The 24,186-nt window shown below is 35.6% G+C and overlaps 1 protein-coding gene across 1 annotated transcript in view; it reads right to left on the reverse strand.

Moving 5' to 3' along the window:
* Positions 1-375: 375 nt before the first annotated feature.
* Positions 376-24,186, reverse strand: part of LOC136031928 (carboxypeptidase B-like) — a 42,884-nt gene continuing 19,073 nt past the window's right edge. The window contains exons 4-10 of the mRNA XM_065711921.1: positions 21,315-21,462; positions 13,855-14,012; positions 6,908-6,998; positions 5,252-5,397; positions 4,699-4,755; positions 3,639-3,723; positions 376-660 (exon numbers count right to left, since the gene is read on the reverse strand). Of these exons, the coding sequence (XP_065567993.1) occupies positions 476-660; positions 3,639-3,723; positions 4,699-4,755; positions 5,252-5,397; positions 6,908-6,998; positions 13,855-14,012; positions 21,315-21,462 (870 nt within the window). The 3' untranslated portion in view covers positions 376-475. The remainder of the gene's footprint in view (positions 661-3,638; positions 3,724-4,698; positions 4,756-5,251; positions 5,398-6,907; positions 6,999-13,854; positions 14,013-21,314; positions 21,463-24,186) is intronic.

A 24,186-nucleotide genomic window follows, 5' to 3' on the forward strand; every position in this document is an offset into this window, starting at 1 on the left:
TATGTTTCTATATTTGGAATATTTAATTCTGAATTGTATTTTTTAAAGCTTTTTCCCCCTTGACCACTTCGCATGAAGCGTTGGTCACAGTTATTGGAGACAGAGCTTATTGAATCAGAAATTTAAAAAAGTAGTGCCTTTCTCAGAGTCAAAAGTGATGGGAGGGGAGCCAGCACCCTTCATTGTGCTACTTTTTCTCGTTGAAACCCCAGTAATGACCCATCACATTGCCGTAAAATTTTGATGTAATCAATATGTTCAGTTTTATAAATATGTAAACTAAATATGCCTTCAGGGATGGCGTTTCCGACACAGCCCAGATGATAAGATATAAATTGCCATTGCTCATAAATAGGTTTAACTTAAGTAAAAATGTCGTCTGTAAATTTATAATTGTAACATATAATATAATAATTGTAAATATGAAGGTCCTAGCCAAGATAATTCCAAGCTAGGATTACAATTTTCTCGAAAGTTAATTTGCAGAAATGCGTTCAGCTAAAACTCTAAAAAATTCCCATGTTTCCACAGCAACTGGCATGATTTCTGTCGCTGGTAGAAGAAAACCATATCTTCCGTTGTCTGGGAGTTCCAGTGTGTATGAATACTTGATCCCTGCAACACCTTTGTTCCAGTCATCACTAGCTCCAGCAGCCGGTCCTGAAAAATAAACCTCAAATAAAGATTAAATACCCAAAACTTTGAATTGATTTTATTTTATTATGTTCTAATTATACAGAATGCATAAAATAAGTAATAGTCATTCAATATAATACAAAACATGGTACTCTTTATTCGGTACATACTCGAAAAATGAAGTTTGGTTAACCCTAATAAAATATACCAAAATATGATGAAAATATAGTACTTTTGAAACAAATTTGGGCTATATATGCACATTAGCGGGAGGTTTTAGAAAAGGTAGAGGATGTGTCGACCAAATTTTAACTCTTGGGTTAATGTTTGAGATGTGCCTCAGTTGTCAAACACCTTTGGTCCTCAGTTTTATAGATTATAAGCAAGCGTTCGGTTCTGTTGATCGAAGAGCTTTAGAAAAGGTCTTATTCTTGTATGGTACTCCAGACTAATACATTAAAGTGATTAGTTTTATGTACGAGAATAACACTTCTGCGGTTAAGGTAGGAAATGAAGTTAACAGCTGGTTTTGTATTAAATCAGGAGTTAAGTATGGTTGTGTTCTATCCCCCTTTATATGGATCATTTTGATGAATTTTGTTTTAAAAAGCACAGGTAAGCCAACTGGAGATCACGGATTCAAACGGGGAGGAAAAACTCTCCTGGGGAGGAAAAACTCTTCTGAGCAATATAAATGAGCTTTTAGTATTTTTTGCGAGTTCAGGGTGCTAGAATAGGTTTAAAAATTAATGTTAAGAAGACGAAGTCACTAAGGCCAGGAATGAGTGAAGATGAAAAGGTGACGTTGGGTAACGAAAAGATTATCTGGTAGGCAGCTTCACACACATTGAAAGTATTATTAGTAAGGACAGTGGGAGCAGTGAAGATGTTAAAAGTAGATTAGCCAAGGCTGAGCGTGTTTTTTCACAGTTATAAAGAGTTTGGAAGAACAGGAAGCCCGCAAATCAAGGTTATTGGAAGGTACAGTGCTACAGTGATGATAGTGGTCGAACGCGGCTCTGAAGCATAGGCTGTCCGAAAAGCGGATAAAATTTACTGGATTTTTTCCAGAGAAATTGCCTACGCATTGTTCAGGGTACCTAGCTAAATGACCATATTCCAAAGAGTAGGCTGCACGAAAAATGTGGTTCAATCCCACTTTCTAGGGTTATACTGAAAGAAAGATGAAGTGGCTAGGACACGTTCTGCGGATGAAGGACGACAGATTACTAAAGATTGTCCTTTTCGGCCAACCGTCAAGAGTTAAACGAAAAGCAGGTCGTCCTCGTCTGGGGTGTGAGGATGTTATAAGGAAAGATTTAAAGGAAATAGGAAATTCCTAGGAGGATTTAAAGAGGGAGGCTTTGAATAAATTGGGATGAAATAGGAGCGTGCTTAGCTGTGTCGGTCTCAGGTGGCTTGGTGCTGCGGTGAGTTGTTGTTAGTTTTCGTTTTTTTTTCGATGGCTTGCCCCAAATAGCTGTCTCTTCATTTTCTTCCCTATGGCATTTTGCCCGAAATTTGAGTAACTATTTTCATTTTGCGTCGCAAAATAGTGGAAAACCGAAGTTTAGCTACACGGATCTTTTTTGTGTGCTAATAATGGGTACAAGAGTACAACAAATGACAAGAGCGAGTCTCCCCTTTGTATTCTATTATCGTTGGTTTGATATACTAGTAATCCTTGTAAGAAGTACTGCTTTAAAATTCCCTAATAATTGGTTGTCTCTTAACATCTCAGCAACCATTTTTAAAGCTGTTTCGGACTTTCGTATTCAAAAGAAGGAACGGCAAAGAGTGAATTCCTTCACCTTCATGTTTCGACCTCTTACACCTTCCCCATGAACAACCTCTCACAAAAATTTATATAAATTGGGCAAAATAATATGCTTCTTGAGGTTTCATTCCTTTGCATAGAGAACTAAATTAATCTCTTTTTTGTAAGTTCGGTTGTACCTTTCAAACCGGGAACACAAATATGTGTTCCAAATGTATGTGGTATTTAAATCAAGCTTGAAATAATTGTCTAGTCAGTAAGAAACGTTACTTTTATATGGTTCGTATATATGGATAAAGACAGAAAATACCATCGTGTTGGAGCACGTCTTTTGAAGCTGAAAGGCTCTGTAAAATACTTTTTGACAGGCAGTGTTTATCTGACATGCAAAATTCCATACAGATCTTCTGTTGCTCTCCAGAGATTTTGGGATTATCAGGTGTTATGTAGGTGGAATATAATTCCTAATGGTATATTTCTGTTTGTGCGTTCACGAAATTTTTTCGTTCACGAAAATTTTTCAAAAAAACAAGAAGTTAAGGACGATTTAAATCAACACACTGCTTCATTGGGACAACACCCTCGGTTAGAAGACAAGCGACAATGAAGTTCAATATATACAAGCTTCCCGTGTAGTCGTACCTTTCAATAAAACTTTTAATCTTTCAATAAAAAGGCAACAGCGTAAGAATACATGTTCAAACATTCCACCCGCTTCATAAATTTTCTTTTTAAATAAAAATTTACTTCAGCGCTGGTTTCAACATTTATTTTCCTATCAGATTTATAGCAAATTTCGAGCGTCTTTACTGTGTAGAAGGTCGCCGCCTTTCTTAGCTACAATTTGAGGTTTCGGAAAGAGTTTTAGCCCGTGGTACTCGCCACTTAAAGAGGGAACCAAAAAGGAGAACTAAATTTGGCTAGAACTTTAAAATATTTAAAAATTTAGCCACGGTAAATTCTTCTAGGTAGGCTTCTATAAAAGGAAATTGTAACTTAGGCGTAGTACATTTTGCAATAGAATTTCAGTATGTTATAATGTTTTGCTGTATTTTACAAAAACGTTTTGATTTTTCTTTTACCTTTACTATTTGAAAAATGTCTTTTTAAGCGTCTCGTGTTCACCATAAATAGCCCCTGGGCATCCAACATCATATTCAAAGTTATCAACAAGAGTAAAAACGTAGGCCATATGAGTAAAAGAATGTTAAAAAAAAAAACTCACCATAGATAACCCCTGAGCATCCGACATCATACTTAGTGTTATAAACAGCAGTCAAAGCGTCAGTGGCAGCGAGTCCGAGTTCTTCCTATTTAGAAAAACAAAATCAAATATTGAAGTTGGGAAAAGACAACTTCAAAGAAAAGACGGTTTTCACCAGGACTCCCAAATTTCGGTCTTCCGAATTTGGGAGACCAGATAATCACTATACAATTAAACTAAAAAAAAAACAAATATCCGGACATTATAATCATAGTTTCAAAAACCAACCTGATTTGTTTATTAACTATCATATTGCGGTAGTGTTTGGACATTATAATCATAGTTTCAAAAACCAACCTGATTTGTTTATTAACTATCATATTGCGGTAGTGTTTCCCCGCAAATAAGAAAGAGCTGCACAAGAAATATAATACATCTTTTTATCCCAAAAAACATGGGCTTTTAGGATTAATAAGCTATGCGTTAAAGGTACATAATTTTTTTTTAATCTGTCATCCCTTAACCAATTGTCAAAAAAATCTTCCGACCCTCATTTAATTTTCTAAATTCTTCTGTGATTTTGCTCAAATGTTAAGAAGTACTAAAAAAAAGTTAAAATATTAAGGGCCATCCTAGCCGGTTTTCCCTTCTCGAGGTAAGAAATTCAGACTATTTTCGGCATCGATTTACCATTCGGCATCGATCAAACTGCTGTTGCGATTACGGTATCGACAGCAATGCTACCTAAATAATTTGAATGTAAACTTGAATAGCTATAGAAATTTTAAACACAAGTATGCGTCATTGTTAGTACAACCGATTTCTTCATAATAACAAGGTTTACAAGAAAATAAAATAAACTATTTCAAAAAAGTGATTTTTTTTCTCTCTATAGTGCTATCTTGGCGGTTACCACGAAATGAATAGAAAATTGGTTGGACGTTAATTATCAATATAATAGCTAAGCTTTGATGTTTTGTTCAGAGTTGATTGGTTCCATTTCAGTGTCATAGAAATTCTTTTTTCTTTTGTTTTTGGCATAATAAAAAAAAGAACAAAGCAAATATAACGGAAATCTTACCAGTTCAGGATAGTCTTCAGGATAAACAGCATCATAACCCCATGGGATGAGAAGCATCTAAAAGTAAGTAAAAATTCATTTTCATTAAATTTATCCATTAGTTTTGAGGCTGAAATAGATATTGTAAGAAAGTCAAAAAGATGGGGTACATAATTCTTCAAAATTGATGATAATTCGTGCATGTTCAGATTTGATTGAAGAAAACAAAGTTTTGCAACGGAATCAAAGAGTGAAGTTGAAATTTATAACGAAAAAAATTACTGCTTCGTAAATTACGCGTCATCCATCTACAGTAAAATGCTGAAACACACTGACTTATGATACTTTCAATATCCGTAGAGCTCTGAAAACTAGCGTTCTACTGAAAAAATTAAACGGATATGCTACAAACAGGTATTTTGTAACCTTCTAATCGCCCATGTTTGGTTTCTGGAGATTTTAATCTTGACCTATTTTCAGTGTATTTAAATCTATGAGTCTGAGGTTTTTTTTACAACAGAGTCATTTTTTGATTTAAAAGAAGAGTGAGGAAACGAAAGCGAAGATAGATTACCTGGCCGTATGAGTGAACGGTTAAGTAAATTCTTAGTTGAGACGCACGTGCAAGGATAGCGTCTCTTACGTTTGCCATTTCGATCTCAGAGAAGGGCACTGGGCCTGTGTAAATCTCAGAGCACGGGTAGCTGCTTGTTCCTCCTTCTGTAATAAATATAAATACATATTATTATACGGGTATGAAGCAGACAATAAAAAATCCTAAGGACAAAATGAGTCAGTGTATTATTTTGCAACATACCCCTCACATGGCTTACAAACATTCTGTTTAATTAAATGCCAGTATAAGCAGAACAGTAGTTCAGATTGTAAAATTTAGTTTAGAGCCTTAGGGTCTTTAGATTTTAGCAGAGGCAAGTGCTTGGGAGGGTTGAAGTTTCAGGGACATCCAAACTTGGAAACTTCTCTACGTTTTCTTGATTCAAAGCACCTGAATAATGAACAACAACGGCCTATGTCAAAGAAATTTGGGTGCTTTGTAGTTTAGTTTTGTGAAACGAAAACTACTTTGCAATAAAGCTACAAAATTTAATGATACATTTTAATTGCTTGCCGAGAAAAGACAAAGAACAGACCCTTTAATTTTGGAATTCTAATCACAAAAATCATTGTCAATCTCTCAGGTTAAGCGAGGAGGACAACATATTCACAAGACTAGAAAGAATGGATATAACATTTAGTGACGTTTTCAGGTTGTAAAAATTGTTTCATATAAAAGATAAAGCAAGTTCCTCGCAAGATGAAAGTGCCTACACATCTTGGAAAACAATTGCTTGGGAAGGCATCATTCAAGATTGATCTCTTCACTGATATTTCACTCGTTCGTAGGTATGCGGAGGGGGGGGCAGGAAGCGGAGAGCTGCCCCCTTAAAGCTTCAAATTTACGCTAGATATAGTTAAAAAAGCAAATCATTGAAAAAGTAGTTAAAAGGGATAGATGGATAGAAAAGCAGTTGATAAAAGGTAGAAGGTTGAAAACGCTGGAAATAACAGAAATGTTAAAATTTATACTTAAATTAGCTCTTATTCAAGAAAGTTCATGCTCAGACTTACTGATGATTTATAGTTTCTAGTGATTACTTATCAATAAAGATTTCATGTGTATGACAGAACTTTCTGTCAATGCAAGGTTTTGTGAACTCGTAATATAACTTCAGCACACTCCACCCTGCATCACAGAATTGGTTGCCTCCCCTAGATAAGAAGCTACGTACGCCCATGCACTGGTTATTTGTCATTAATTATTTCGTCTACTTTGAGTGTCATAATCAAAATTGTGTGAGTAATGTTGGCAACAAAAAGTAAGTCAATTCGCTTACGTTGGAATCACGATTGTAAATCCGCTCTTGTCAGATTTAATTTTTACGTTTCTCAAAATTCATCTTGCCTGAATTAACTGTATATTTACTTAATCAAATTTAGAATATTTTTGAACATTCAATTAGACTTGCAACTTAAAAGTCACCGTTACAGAAAATTTTCTTATGAATTTTTAAACTGGCACTCCAAGTATTTGGAAAAGCATTAAAAAAAAGTTTACAAATCGGACCAGTTGTCTCCATTCTTTGTAAACAAATCTGATTTGAACGTACACACAGTCAAAAACGAAGATGTTTAAGGTCCAGAGTATGACGTAGACAAAACAAATCATTACCAGCCCAATGGAAGTCCCAATTTCGATTTGGATCAGCTCCGTAGCATCCAGCAATGGAAGTAGTTGATCTTGTCTTGCGCCACATTCGATTCTAAAGAAATCAGATAAATTTATTTGTAAAAGTCAGTTATAATGTGTTGGCATATTTATTTTAGAAAAACAGCGCAACACTACAATGCCCGACAAAGCGCTGTACTAGTTAACAGCTTTCTACTTCAGTCATCCCATTAAATTTATTTTTAAATTATCTCTATAAAAGGATATCCTGACGCAGATAGATAGATAGTTTATTAGTGACTGGACCGGTAACCCGGTGTTTCACATCTACAAGCATCAAAACTGTATAATGACACTAAAAAAGAGAAAAATACAGAACAAAAACACAGAAAGGAAAAAAGAAAAAAGGAAAAAAAGGATTACGATCCAAATAATAAGCATATCACTTTAGAAATCAACAATGAACATTGATCAAATCAGACTGCATCAATGAGAAATCGGATTCATATCAAAGGTAAGTTTGTTATTTGAAGCCCAAACAGTGAATCTTTAGAAAACATTTGTTGCCAGTCTTTCCGTCTTTCCATACTTGCAATCTTTGACCCCATGATAACAACGCAAACACCGTCTGCGTTAGCTTGAACTTTGCAATTAATGTCAATATTTAACTCGAGTAAATGATTTATATTTTTTGACCAAAGGAATGGAGACATTATGCCACCTTGGGGGCATGAATTTTCTAATTTAAAAGAAGTGACATTTTCAAAGCAGACAAATCTATCACTTAAGTAATTATAAATTAGTTTTAGAATACCAGGAGGACATTTTTGATTCGTCAGCTTTTTTATAATACGAGTAAGCCAAGCATTATCAAACGCACCTTTAATATCAAAAACAAGCATAACGTTAACAGTTTTCACTTTCTATTGTTTTTCACTATTTGTAGGATATTATCTAATACATTTATTGTTGATTTATTCTTTACAAAGCCGAATTATGAATCAGAGATCCAATTATTAGTGTAACTTAAGGAATCAATTTATTCGTAATTACTCGTTCAAAAATTTTTCCAACATTAGACAACAAGCTAATAGGTCTAGTAAGCTAATAATAAGTAAGCTAATAGGTCTAAGCTAATAGGTATATAACCATCCTTATGTTTATTCTGTTTACTAATGACGAGAATATTTGCAACTTTCGTTCCTTGGGGGATTATGACAACTTCAGACAAGCATTAATAATTTTCAACATTGTAGAGGATAACACCTTGATATTCTTTTCAAAACTTAATTTGGGATATGTCCAGGTCAACTGCTTTCATTGAGCTTTTAGTCCTTATAGTTTCCTGTAGTTCGTCTAGACTAACTTCATTTACACTGTTTTCACTATTACTTAATACGACCGAAACTTCTTGTCTAAGATTGCAATGCTATTCCCTGTCACAGGATTTATCATCGCGAGGAAACTATTTAGATAAAAGTTCTTCTCCTGCTTCACTCACTGAAGCAGCGCAAGTTCCTTATCAAACAGTTCGTGGTAACGAACTGTAGTAAGGAGCGATCCGGCTCAATAGTAACCAAAACTCTAAAAAATTGAATTTTGATATCAATAGCTACATCAAAAGAATCACATTTTAATGCTGATTTTAAACATATAAGTTTCATCAAGTTTAGTCTTACCCATCAAAAGTTACGAGCCTGGGAAAATTTGCCTTATTTAGGAAAATAGGGGGAAACACCCCCTAAAAGTCGTAGGATCTTAACGAAAATGACACCATCAGATTCAGCGTATCAGAGAACCCTACTGTAGAAGTTTCAGGCTCCTATCTACAAAAATGTGGAATTTTGCATTTTTTGCCAGAAGACAAATCACGGGTGCGTGTTTATTTGTTTGTTTTTTTTTTTTTTTTTTTCCCCAGGGGTCATCGTATCGACCAAGTGGTCCTAGAATGTCGCAAGAGGGCTCATTCTAACGGAAATGAAAAGTTCTAGTGCCCTTTTTAAGTGACCAAAAAAATTGGAGGGCATCTAGGCCCCCTCCCACGCTCATTTTTTCCCCAAAGTCAACGGATCAAAATTTTGAGATAGCCATTTTGTTCAGCATAGTCGAAAATCATAATAACTATGCATTTGGGGGTGACTTACTCCCCCACAGTTCCTGGGGGAGGGGCTGCAAGTTACAAACTTCAACCAGTTTTTACATATAATAATGGTTATTGGGAAATGTACAGACGTTTTCAGGGGGATTTTTTCGGTTTTGGGGGTAGGGATGAGGGAGGGGGTATGTGGGAGGATCTTTCCTTGGAGAAATATGCCATGGGGGAAAAAATTCAATGAAAAGGGCGCAGGACGAATCTGGTCACGTTAGAAAAAAACGTCAAATTCAGAGCTTAATATACAATGCTGGGTGTTCGGAGCCTCTCTATTATGGAGTATAATTTGAAAATAACACAACTATACGAGCGATAAAACATATATACCACAACCATAACTCAACTAACGAAAGAACTGCTAAGAGATGGAAGGGGCCCAGAGAAAAAATATAATCCTTTTTCAATTTTGAGCCTAACTTCCGCAAAGGAGTAATAATGTCAGAAGCCCCGAAATACCGAATTATTTTCTTTTCAAACAGTTCGTGGTAAAGAACTGTAGTAAGGGGCGACCCGGCTCAATAGTAAACGGAACTCTAAAAAACAGAATTTTGATGCTAAAAGATACATCAAAAGAATCGAATTTTCACGCTGATTCTAAATATATAAGTTCCAATTAATTTAGTCTTTGTCATCAAAAGTTACGAGCCTGAGAAAATTTGCCCTATTTTGGAAAAAAGGTGAAAACATCCCCTAAAAGTCATAGAATCTTAACGAAAATCACACTATCGCATTCGGCATATCAGAGAACTCTATAGCAAAAATTTCAAGCTCCTATCTAAAAAAATGTGGAATTTCATATTTTTTGCCATAAGACAAATCACGGGTGCGTGTTTATTTGTTTGTTTGTTGTTGTTTTTTTCTTTTCCCCAGGTATCATCGTATCGACCAGGTGGTCTTAGAGTGTCGCAAGAGGGCTCATTCTTACGGAAATGAAAAGTTCTAGTGCCCTTTTTAAGTGATAAAAAAATTGGAGGGCAAATAGGCCCCCTCCCACGCTAATTTTTTTCCAAAAGTCAACAGATTAAAATTTTAAGATAGCCATTTTGTTCCGCATAGTCGAAAACCATAATAACTATGTCTTTGGGAATGACTTACTCCCCCACAATTCCTGGGGGAGGGGCTGCAAGTTACAAACTTTGACCAGTGTTTACATATAGTAATGGTTATTGGGAAGTGTACAGACGTTTTAGCCAAAAAAAATTAATATACTAATTTCATTTCAATAATTTATGTGCGGAGAGCCAAAATCAAACATGCATTAATTCAAAAACGTTCAGAAATTAAATAAAAAAAAAATAGTTTTTTTAACTGAAAGTAAGGAGCGACATTAAAACTTAAAACGAACAGAAATTACTCCGTATATGAAATGGGTTGTCCCCTCTGCAGTCCCTCGCTCTTTACGCTAAAGTTTGACTCTTTGCCACAATTCTACTTTTTAAAACAATTAAAAACTTTAGCGTAAAGAGCGAGGGACTGCAGAGGGGACAACCCATTTCATATACGGAGTAATTTCTGTTCGTTTTAAGTTTTAATGTCGCTCCTTACTTTCAGTTAAAAAAACTATTTTTTTTTTATTTAATCTTTCTTAAAGCGGGTCAGTCGGTTAATATTATTACAGGACTTGCATATTTTGTGTATTGTGTGACAGTAATCAGAGCTGCCTTTGGCTGATAAAAATATTCTTACGTACACAACTTAAAACAAGAGCTAAGATCTCATATGGCACTTGTGACGAGGTCGAAAGAGCTAAGAGCTCATATGGTATGAGCTCTAGCAAAATTCTAACAATCAATAAACTGCTTTAGAAGAAAAATCAGAGGCTTAATGCCGGTCGGGATTTAAAATATAAGCTCTGAGTCACAAGGTCCTTCTACATATCAAAATTCATTAAGATCCGATCACCCACTCATAAGTTAAAAATACCTCAATTTTTCTAATTTTTCCCCTCCCTTCAGTCCTTCAGATGGTCGAATCGGGGAAAACGACTTTATCAAGTCAAATTATTCAGCTCCCTGACACGCCTACCAATTTTCATCGTCCTAGCAAGTCCAGACGCACCAAACTCGCCAAAGCACTGAGCCCCACCCACTAACTCCCCCAAAGAGAGTGGATCCAGTCCAATTATGTCAATCACGTATCTACGACCCTTATAAGTGTTTTCCAAGATTTCCGGTTTCCCCCTCCAACTCCACCCAATGTCATCAGATCTGGTCGGGATTGGAAATAAGAGCTCTGAGACATGAGATCCTTCTACATATCAAATTGTATTAAGATTCGGTCACCCATTCTTAAGTTAATAATATCTCAATTTTTCTAGTTTTTCCCAATTTACAACTCCCAGCTCTCCCAATGTGAACGGATCCGTTCCAATTATGTCTATCTAGTATTTATAGCTTGTGCTTATTCTTCCCATCAAGTTTCATCCCCATCTCGCCACTCTAAGCGTTTTCCAAGATTTCCGGTTTCCAAGATTTCTGTTTCGCCCCTCAAACCCCCTATGTCCACGGATTAACTTCTAATTGAAAATGGAGTATCTGAGACATAAGATTCTTCTATATATCAAGTTTCATTAAGATCCGATTACCCATTCGTAAGATACCTCGATTTCCACGTTTTCCAAGAATTCCAGTTTCCCCCTCCAACTCCCACCAATGTTACTGGATCTGGTTTGAATTTAAAATGAGAGTTTTAAAGCACAGGATCCTTCTAAATATCACGTTTCATTAAAATCTGATCACCTGTTCGTAAGTTACAAATACCTCTTTTTTCAAATTCTTCCCAATTAATCCCCCCCCCAACTCCACCAAAGAGAGGGTATCTGGTCCGGTTATGTCAATCACGTATCTTGGACTTGTGCTTATTCTTCCCACCAAGTTTCATCCTGATCTATCCGATCAAAGCATTAAGATCCCCCCCCCCCAATGGCACTGGATCCAGTTGGGATTTAAAATAAGAGATCTGAGTTACGAGATCCTTCCAAACATCAAATTTCATTAAGATCCGATCACTCTTTCTAATTACAAAATACCTCATTTTTACTAAATTTTCAGAATTAATCCTCCCCCCAACTCCTCCAAAGAGAACGGATCCGCTTCGGTTATGTCAATCACGTATCTAGGACCTGTAATTATTTTCCCACCAAGTTTCATCCCGATCCCTCCACTTTTCGGGTTTTCTAAGATTTTAGGTCCCCCCCCACCAAATCCCCCCAGTGAACAAGATCTGTTCGGGATTTCAAATAAGACCTCTGAGACACGATATCCTTCCAAACATCAAACTTCATTAAGATCCGATAACTCCTTCGTAAGTTAAAAATAACTCATTTTTCAGGATTAACCCTCCCCCCAACTCCTCCAAAGAGAGCAGACCTGTTCCGGTTATATCAATCATGTATCTAGGACTTGTACTTATTTTTCCCACCAAGTTTCACCTCGATCCTTCCACTCTAAGCGTTTTCCAAGATTATAGGCCCCCCCCCAACTCCCCCCAATGTCACCAGATCCGGTCGGCATTTAAAATAAGAGCTCTGAAACACAATATCCTTCCAAACATCAAATTTCATTAAGATCCGATCATCCATTGGTATTTGAAAAATACCTCTTTTTTCTATTTTTCCAATCTCTCCCAACTCCCCCCCCCAGATAGTCGAATCGGGAAAACGAGAATTTTTAATTTAATCTGGTCTGGTTCCTGATACGCCTGCCAAACTTCACCGTCCTAGCTTCCCTGTAAGTGCCTAAAGTGGCAAAACCGGGGCAGACAGACAGACAGACCGACAGACAAACCGACAGAATTTGCGATCACTATATGTCAAATGGCAGATAGCAAGTGCCATAAAAACAGGTATAAGACAATTGGCATACCAGGTGTTTTTGATGTGTATGAGGTTGTGAGGTTGTGAATTATGTTTATACATAATAAAAAGAAAAGATCAAAAATTAATAGAATGGGAAAATACGAAAACAATTCTAAATGGTTTATCAATTAGATCTGAGGTAATATGATGATGAAATGGAACATTGAAAACCAGTGAAGCCAAAAATTGGTAAGTTTTTCGCTATTCATGTAATTGGCTTACCAATAAAGTGAACATGCCACTCGATGCTTTTTTATGTTCTTTACAAATATAATAATCGCTTCTACCGCAAATTCCAATTTAAGCACTTTTTGACCTAACTCAATTTAACATAACCTAAACCAACCTTATTAAAAATAATTTTTGCGCTAAAAAAATGTAGCATTATTTTGTTGAAAACGACCAAGAAAACGGCGCTGAGAAAACGTATCTATTTTGTCGAAAAAGACCAATAACTTATACTTCAATCGACAATTCGTCATTTTAAGAGCTCAGAAAGTGCCAGCTCAAGAATTTGCGGTAGAAGCGATTATAATATTCGTGTAGAATATAAAAAAAGGCATCGAGTGGTATTTTCACTTTATTGGTAGGTCAATTATATGAACTGCGAAAAATTTACCCAAATATTTATACCCACAGAGTGTCATAGAGTGCAACAGCCTTGAGTCACTGCTGTCAATAACTGAAAATAGTGCCAAAAATAAACTACACCGTTTGTCTAGCTTCTTCTAATAGTTATTTACTTCGGTACGTGTGTATTATTCAGAACACACTCAATAAGTGAAGTTAGGCAATTAGGAAATTAGGAAACAAATTACGTTGCAGGTGCACTTTAATTAAATATTTTATATATAGAGGTGGTTAGGTGAGGTTAGGTTAGGTATTTGATATAATGCTTCCCACCTATCCCCCTTACGGGGGATAGTTACGGGGGGAACTTACGTCTGTATGGGAAAATTCGTATCCATCAGGATTTATAAGTGGCATGAAATACCAATCCACATTATCAACGACCTCTGGATGTGCTGCATAATTCTCAACCATTTCTCTCATCATATATGTCACTGTTGCTGGTGAAATCCACTCACGAGCATGAATACCTAAAACGTAATGTTGTCTATTTGCTGATAAATATTGACTGACAAATTTGACCAAAAATAGTTTTCTTTTTTTGCTTCGGATGCAAACCGTGCGTTCGCAAAAAATCTTCGTAAATTTAATATTTGATGGTATAGGTTATATGGACATCAATCAAAATCTTGGTTGTTAAAAATAATCAAAGTTCAATAAAGGTTCTTTAAAATACATTACTAAATACTTAATAGCGACAAATTACTTAACGATATCCCTACCCCCCTAAAAAAACACACAGAATCCCTCTTTACCACTTCAAGTTCCAAAAAATGAACTTCCGATATGTGCATCCGCATAAGTAAACACCCAAAATAAACAGACATCCAATTTTTAGATCATATGTTAATAAATAAGTATACATAAAGAATTAATAAACAAATAGGTTACATCTTGCTGCTGATTGGGTTATATTTTTATTCTGCGAGGCTGGATGACAGAAAGTGTGCCTCTGGGCACTAAAATACCCATCCCTTCAGCCCTAGCTTTGCGAGTATGAACATTGTACTTCTTCCGACTCTTGATCATTCATTAGTTATGTAGGGAATGTCCAAACTGCTAGAAAGTGTTAATGATTAATATAAATGAGACCATAACATAACTTTTCTTGATAAAGAGACGCTAGTAATGTATTTCCCATGTATTGTTGGATTTTCAAAAAATTGGTATTTAAAGTATTTGAGTTTTCTGATTACGAAACTAGGGATATTACTGGACACGGACCAATGGTAATTGAAACTCTAAGAAACAGAATTTTGATATAAATATGTGTTTCAATCGCGTGCCATTGCAAAGCTTTGGTGGGTTGATATTTCTTAAAAGTATTATTGGTACGCCTATTTTTAATTGTAGCACGTGTGGTGGAAACCCTGAAAGATCCACGGAATTTAAAAATTCAGATAGATAATTAACCGCTTCATTTGGTTCCAAAACTGTGTCGACTGACTTGTAAAGGACTGCCTGGTCTCGAATCTTGGTCAAAACAATATTGTTGATTTCGTGGACGTTTATATTTTTGGGTGCAAGAATCGCTCTTTCACTTAGCCATTTATTATTTTTATAATTGTTTAGAATATTCGGAAATACTTTTTCAATCAATTCATTTTTGGACGTCACTAAATTACAGAAATCAGTAGGTAGTTGTATACGTCCTGAAATTGAGTCTACTGGGAGCTTTCCGTTTCCAATTGCCAGCAATTGATCTGAAAATGTTTGACCAGAGTCATCGTTTTGCAATCGGACACGCATATTTGTAGTTAATTTTAATGTTTTTACGTGTCCCCATAAATTAGAATTTTTCAGGCAAGCATTCATTTGGTCTGCAGGAGTCGATCTAGGTATTATAGGTAATGTTTGCCTGAAATCTCCCGCAAGCAATATTAATGTGCTGCCAAAGGGTTTCGACTTCCCTCGCAAATCTTTCAAGCATTGATCCAGAGCCTCGAGCGATTTTTTGTGTGCCATTGTGCACTCATCCCAAATAATAAGTTTGAATTGCTGCAATACTTTACCCATCCCAGATGATTTGGAAATATTGCACGTGGGAGTTTCTGTAGAATGGCAATTTCAAAGCGGAATGAGCAGTTCTTCCACCAGGCAGCAATGTTGCGGCTATTCCGGACGACGCAATTGCCAACGCTATATCATTTTTTGATCGAATTGATGCCAGAATCAGTTTTATCACAAACGTTTTACCAGTACCTCCTGGCGCATCCAAAATGAAAATTTCTCCAACGTTGTTATCGACTCAATGCATTATCATATCATAAATGTCTTTTTGTTCCGACGTTAACTTGGAAATGTTATTTTGTACATACGACAATAGATCACTCGTACCGTAACTTTGTTCACGATCCAATTCTACACATGTCGAAACAGCAGCGATACGGTTAGGTAAAGGCATTCCCAAATCCTGGAGAGGTTTGTTTGCCATACGTACGCACAAATCTTCTATAATAACTAAAGTGTAGTTATAAATTTCTGATGTAAAAACAAAAGTCATATCTGACGTCTCTAACTGTTTTCGATGGAGTATATCTTTGGACATTTTTGACTTATATTTTTCCCATAACTCTGTAGGAGCTGATGGAGAGCAAGTTGTTAAAATGATGCCAAACAATGCACGAATTTGACTTGGAGTTGACGTTTCGCACGCATCATTGATGCAGTTATCCCAGTGTTGGTCATTCTCCAATAAATTCAGAGCTTGGCTTGCACTACGGTAAGTGTCATGTATAGTACCGTTTACAGATCTCAAATACTCAAAGGATGTCGGACCGGGTACATTCACCAAAAGCAGGCGTAGAAAGAAATGCATTCATGTTGATTGGGGTGAACGGTGTAGAGTCTTCCTATCGTGGTATCTTTGAAGATGGTAGGTTGGCCGTCGACTGACTTACCCTGTTTTCGACGTTCAAATACTTTATTTTTAGTATTCCACGTGTAATACGAAGGCACTTCAGTATACAGCAGTTTTTTTGCAAAAGAATCATTTTTGCAAAGCGAAAAGAAACCGGTTAACTTTGTATCCGGTGGATTCAGGGCTCTTTGTTGCACGTTGGTTTCCGAGAAATAAACACGTTGACCATTCTGTAAATGTACCGCTAAGTGAACAACAGCTGGACTACGTTCATGTATCGGAAATGAAAGAATTCGCCAAACAGCTTCATTACTGCTTGTATCTTCCAGCCTGATATTGTACGATTTCGTCGATATCTTTGATTTCGGGCTGCAAGCCAAAAACTGCCATGTCACTGCCTTTGTTGACGTATTTACATATGTATTTGATTGCCTTTACGGAGTTACAGTATTCAACGTTTATGTGTGCATTAAATGTTTTTGATAATAATGGGGAATATGGAACAACCCACTGGTTATCTAATTCGATGGTGGTACCGTTACGCTTCTTTATTATTGCTGTTTTACGGCCATCTTCAGTAGATCTTCTTCTATATTGTGGGTAACCATCATTGCCAGTAATTGTGTTGGATACTTAAAGTCGAGGATATTGCTTTGTGCACCTTCCTTTGGCCATGCATGGTGAATTTTCGTTCAGTGCACCGCAAGGTCCATGTATCATATTTTTTACAATAATATCATGTAACTCCTTATCGACATTTTCATCAGGTATTTCAGCGGAAATCACATCATCAATTTCGTTCGAAGTAATTTTTTATGTAGCCAGATTTGTATATGTGCGTGTGGCAAACCTCGTTTTTGCCATTCCACTAAGCACATCCAGCATCGCACTGACCCAAACACTTCAAGTTTTACTATGTAGTTTATCAGTGATTTTAACTTTTGCCGGGAGACACGGGCCGTAATGTCATGTCTATGAATCGCCGATTGTCCTTGAAGTAAAAGCTGCTGTATCTCGTCCCAAGATTGATTACATGTAAATGTAATATATAAATCTGGACGACCATAGACACGAACATACGCAATAGTATCTTGAGCATATTCATGCATATGACAGGGACTGCCAGCATATGACGAAGGTAAAATTGTTAATCTTCCAACGTTTGTGGTATTACCGTCATTTATAACTGCATCTCGCAAATGAATGTATTGTTCAGAGCGGAGCTTGGTCTGATTCAGGCGGATATATAGCAAACGTTCTGATTCAATTTTAGCATACATATCAACGACGAATTGGTGAAACAATTGACGGCATTTTAAAATATAATTTTCTTCATCCTGCCGAATCATTAGTCTATAGGAATAATAATGCATTGCACTGCATTTCTTATTCATTTCTTTGTTAGTGGCTGGATTCATCAATTTAATATTAAAGTGATAGCCGTCGGCTCCATCCCAAAAAATGATAGGATATTGTAGGGCATCGTAGCATCGATGAGTTTCAGCAATTCTTAACAACTGAGCGTTTCGCTTATGAAGAATAATATCTCGAGGTAAAAACTGATCACCGACCATAACGATTGCCACTTCGTCGATAGTTGGAGCATTGTATCTACGCACATGTTGGCCAGGAGGCGTTTTGTCAGTGGAAATAACAATTTTATGCGTATCAGTAGGCATCAAATCGATGGCTGTTTTGAACAAACGCACTAAATTATTATTTTCGTGGAAAAGATGTTGCAATTGGGAAACGATTGTCCTTTCAACGTTGGGAGAAATTTCGCAACGTGCATCAATTCAGAATTTCTATCACTGATGAAGTACAATTGTAAAAATTTATGATTCTCGCCTGAGAATGGTAGAAGGGACCCTGCTCTATGATAAATTTGCCCTTTTACTTTGAAAGTAGACATAAATGGATCTGGATTTTCGATTTGGGCTCCAAACGACGTCATTTGGAAATATGAGTTATATTTTCTGATTTGTGACAAAAAACGCTTAGATTCTGACTTAGTTCCAGAAAGGAAAGTCTTCAATGGCTCTGGTGGTGCAGCCAATAGAGGAAGTTTAACTTTTCCTGAGGCGCAACACATTCCCATTGTTTCACCATTGAATTTCAAGGCCTTGCAATAGGGACAAATTTTAGACATAGTCCCGATTTGAACACATCTACTCCAGCTATAATCATCGACTGGGCTGTACCTGAATGCCAGGCGATAACTTTCAGGTTGCTCTGATTCCTCGGCACGCTTTCTTTTCTTACTTTTTCTATCAGCAGCAAGCCTGATTTCTTGCTGTTCTTGTGATTCCTCGGCACGCCTTCTTTTTTCACTTTCTCTTTTAGCAGCAAGTCTGGTTTCATGTTGCTCTGGTAGTTCCTTGGCATACCTTCTTTTTTCACTTTCTCTTTTAGTAGCAAGTCTGGTTTCATGTTGCTCTGGTAGTTCCTCGGCACGCCTTCTTTTTTCACTTTCTCTTTTAGCAGCAAGTCTGGTTTCGCGTTGCTCTGGTAGCTCCTCGGCACGCTTTCTGTTCTTTCTTTCTCTATCAGCCTCAAGCCTGTTTCCTTGCTGTTCTTTTGATTCCTCGGCACGCTTTCTTTTCTTACTTTCTCTATCAGCAGCAAGTTTTTTGGCATAGACTCTTTGAGCATCTTCCTCGGCTGTTGCCATTGTAAGTTCATCAGTCATTTTACAGTTAAACATTAATAGATTTCTACGTGAACGCATGTCTTAAATATCTTTATTGACGTCACCGTCATAACAAAAATGACGACAACTAACTTCATGACGTCAGTCAACACACAAACATGACGTCACCCAACAGACAGACCAACACACACACAGACAACTTATTTATATATATATATATATAGATATATATATATATATATATATATATATATATATATATATATATATATATATATAAATATATATATATATATACATATATATATACATATATATATATATATATATATATATATATATATATATATATATATATATATATATATATATATATATAACTACGTAAAACTTGCGAAAATACAACATTCTTCGCTGTCCCATTGTCTGTGCATACAAATAGATTGTCAGGTTTACCGACTCTTGAACATGCAACATATAATTGTCCATGGGAAAAACAATCCGAATTCAGATCTATACCTCATTATTCTAATGATTGCCCTTGAGCTTTGTTGATGGTGATTGCTAATAAAACATTCCCTGTGTCACCGTCGTCATTTAAATATCCCCCTGTGCCCCCAGGCGTCCCCGTTGTAGTTGTGTCCCTTTGTCCAGGTCGTCATTTATATTCCCTGCGTCCTGGTCGTTATTTGTGTCCCGGTATCCCATTCTGTAATTTCTCTTTGAGTGTCCCGGTTGTCATTTATATTCCCTGTGTCCCGGTGTCCCTGTCGTCATTTATCCATGGGAAAAACAATCCGTATTGAGATCTATACCTCATTATTCTTTTGATTGCCCTTGAGCTTTGTTGATGGTTATTGCTAATCGAACATTCCCTGTGTCCCGGTCGTCATTTATATATCCCCCTGTGGCCCCCGCCCCCCCTTGTAGTTTTGTCCCTGTGTCCCCGTCGTCATTTATATTCCCTGTATCCCGGTTGTTATTTGTGTCCCGGTGTCCCAGTCTGTAATATCTCTTTGAGTGTCCCGGTTGTCATTTATATTCCCTGTGTCCCGGTCGTCATTTATGTCCCAGTCTGTAATTTCGTCAGTCGACAAACAACTTCATGACAACATACAGCTCAATCCTTATAATGACGTCCGTCGACAAACATGACGTCAGTCGAGAGACAAACATGACGTTATTCGACACACACGTCCCAGTCGTCATTTGTATCTCGGTGTCCCAGTCTGTAATTTCTCTTTGAGTGTCCCGGTCGTAATTTATATTCCCTGTGTCCCGGTCTGTATATACATTCGTTTTTGAATTGGTATATGATGAAATAATTTTTTTGTTTTTTTTCCTTTTTTTCTTTTTAGTTTTTTTTTTGGTTTTTATCTTTTTTTAGCTTTTTTATTTTTTTCTTTTTTCTTTTTAGTTTTTTTTTGTAGTTTTTACCTTTTTTAGTTTTTTTTTAGTTTTATTTTTATTATTTTAGTTTTTTTTCTCTTTAATTTTTCAGTTTTTTTCCTTTTGTTTGTTTTTTATTCTTTTTCAGTTTTTTTGTAGTTTTTACCTTTTTTTAGTTTTTTTTTGTTTTTTACCTTTTTTTAGTTTCTTTTAGTTTTTTAGCTTTTTTAGTGTTTTTAGTATTTTCTTTTTAGTTTTTTTTGCAGTTTTTACCTTTTTTAGTTTTTTTTCTTCTTTTGTATTAATGCTAAAGACAAGGTTCGAACCTGGAACTTCTCGGACCTAGAACCTGGAACATAACGCTTTACCAACTCAGCTACTTCGGCTTGAATACATTCGTTTTTGAATTGGTATATGATGAAATAATTCAGACGTCATATGCGGACAGACAGACAGACACACAAACAAACAACTTATTTATATATATATATATATATATATATATATATATATATATATATATATATATATATATATATATATATATATATATATATATATATATATATATATATATATATATATATATATATATATATATATATATATATATATATATATATGTATATATATTTATATATATATATATATATATATATATATATATATATATATATATATATATATATATATATGTATATATATTTATATATATATATATATATATATATATATATATATATATATATATATATATATATATATATATATATATATATATATATACATGAAATTTAGTAATATGCGGTCTGTTTTTGCATCAACAGTGAAAGCCTGTCTTCAAGAATTGTTCTATCGTAAAAATTGGCGTACCTCCATCTACGAAAATTCCTGGTTTTCCCTCTCCTCCGGAAGATATCTTAAGAAGAACAAGTTCTCGACCCTCCAAAGATGTGCCAACAACTTCCAAAGTGACTAGATCAGGATAATCCTGGGCTAGGGCGTAGCAAAATTCTCTAATCTAACAAAAATTGGATTATTTCTCTTAAAGCTATTTAATTGTAATGTGTGACATTAAAGAGGTTTCATAAACAGCATTGTCCTCAACGAGACATAACTAACGTACTCTTAAAATAGCTTTGTACGAATAAAGTTTCTAAAACTGCCTAAAATCCAATATGTTTAAGCTGCTGAATGTACAAAAAAAACATACATATATTTCTTTTCTTAAAAATAATACATGTATCTATATCTTTTCATTAAAAAAAATTATATTTAAGGACAAATAAGTTATCACACAAAAAAGTTCTAGCGTTAAATTTGAATAATTCCAGTATCAGTTTTTACACTTTAGTTCTATCACTATCTACCTTGGTTTTGCCCTCGAATAGATGGATAATAGACTATCTATCAACAAGTGAAAATGACATAATCTTTATAAAATCCTAAAAAGGCTTATGCCAGCTTTGCCTCTGACTCAATCTGTCTGTCTTGGTATTTTCTTCCATTAGCCATGGCTTGATAGCAACTCGATTTTAATTCGATTATCGCCGTGCTGTGTTCTGATATAATTTAATTTGAAAACCGAGAGAAACTTGTTTCTTAATTGTTTTAGATTTTCTTTTTTGCTCTTACTCTGGCCTCATTAAGCTCTAATGAGAAAATATTAGAGCTTAATAAATATCTCAAATTAGTAACTTCGTGTATTACTTCTCTCTGAAACAGAATTAAATTGTGGAAGTCAAAGTTCAATTTTGACATAAAGAAATTTTGAAGGGCAGTATTTCTGCCCTTGACTTTTATAGTAGTCTTTGGAGCAGTCTCTTGTTATTTTATGTTTTATGCAAGCTGTTTTTAATTCAATCAAAAAAAGACGGTCTGTTATTTAATCTAATTGTACTTGGCAACGTATTCCTTTAAATTTCAAGAACTAAATAACTATCTAAGTTCTAATAACAGTTCTATCTAATAAGTCTATAAGATTTCTCTCTTGCAAGTATATTATCAACAACATTCCGTTATTTACCCAAGGCAAGGCAAACACTTTTCCTTTTTTGAAATAAAAGCTTTTTCTTATAAAAATTCGGAAAAGAGCACTATTTTTAGTTGCTAGAGTTATTTTTTCATTATTGTTTATCGAGATACAGCTGATGGATATGGTATCTGACTGTATATTTTATATTTTTCTAGCATAAGATATAGATTATCAGAAACGTGGGTTTCTATTTCGGTTATGAATTAGGTACTATATTACCAATTAATGATAGCCTTGCTTAGTCTTCTTGATATAATCATAATGATGATGTCTTGTATTTTGGATCTAAATCTACATTTAATTTGCTCACAGGAAATAGATGGGGATGAATTTGACGAAACCTGGATATCGCAGACACTTTTTGTTTCTGAATTGAACACTGAAGGTGGATGTTCTACAGACACTCCTCAAGAGGCGAAATGTTTTTTCTGTTTTAGATTTTTCTGCTGGGTGGGAATGGTTCCGAAAAATAGACAAATTTGAATAAGAATATAAAAACTAAAATAGAGTCCATAATTTTGGTTTTAAACGAACACTGAACAATTTTATAAAGCAGCGTTTCTACTTCAAATAAAACCATACGGAATGTAAAAAAAAAAAACGAAAAAGTTCGCCAAAACAGAATGTCAGTACCGGGCTCGGTTTCTCTTTTCCTAATGGTAAATCCTACATGTATACAATGTATAAATTGCGTATTTACAATAGGCTGTGGGTAATTGCGTAATTACCCCAAGGCTGTGGGGGGCATGGTATCCTCGGAGGCATAACTATTAGACCTTTTGACAAGCTTGAACGAAAGAATGCCTACAAATGTTCGACCATTGCTGAGGAGAGGGAGCACATAAAAATAGAAAGGAGAAGGAGGGAAATGGTTGCTTTCCAATCTATCTTCAGCATCACTTCAAAATACGTTGAAAGTTTCAACCGAATAATCTAAGCTGTTCCTTAGATATTGCTTCAAAACCAGTAAGAACAAAGTACTTTTTGATTGTGTTTGGCATCCCTCTCAGCATTTCTTCGAAGTTTCACCTTGACACTCTAAGAAATTTTGGAGACACCCTCTTTTCTTAATTAAACACCTTATATGCTAACATTGGACAACTTGCATAACTTACGGCCCTTGCATAATTTGCAGTGGAGGCCGGAGGGAATTTTTGAAACGCAGAGACATACTTATTTAATCTTTGAGCTAAATAGCTATTTCAAAATTTTGATTGGTTGCATTTAGGGGTAAAATGGCAAGGGTTGTGTGGGGGGTAGGCTGCCCTTGGATAACTTTTGATTTTAAAAAAGAGAACAAGAAATTTTGATTTTCAATCAAAGGAGCCTCCTCCAAAATTTTATACGACCACCCCTTCCATAAAAACCTTATATGAAAACCTATGTTCGCAATAGGGAATTTGCATGACTTGCAGCCTTTGCTTCTGTGGCTGACGGGGGCTATTTCAATCCTGGAGATGTAGTTCTTGCCTTTGGACTATTTTGAGCTATTGAATATCTTAAAATTTTGACAGGATTTATTTGAGGAAAAAGGGCTGGGAGGTTGTGATGGCCTGCGATCGTTTTTTACTCTTAGAAAAGACAGTAAGAATTTCAAAACTGAAATCAAATGTGTCCCCTCTGAAGTTCACACGACCACCTCATTCATCCCTATATGCTAACAATAAGCATCTTGCATAACTCACAGCCCTACCCCCGGGGGCTGTGGGG

This window comes from Artemia franciscana, chromosome 10 (assembly GCF_032884065.1).
Source record: "Artemia franciscana chromosome 10, ASM3288406v1, whole genome shotgun sequence".
NCBI lineage: Eukaryota > Metazoa > Arthropoda > Branchiopoda > Anostraca > Artemiidae > Artemia > Artemia franciscana.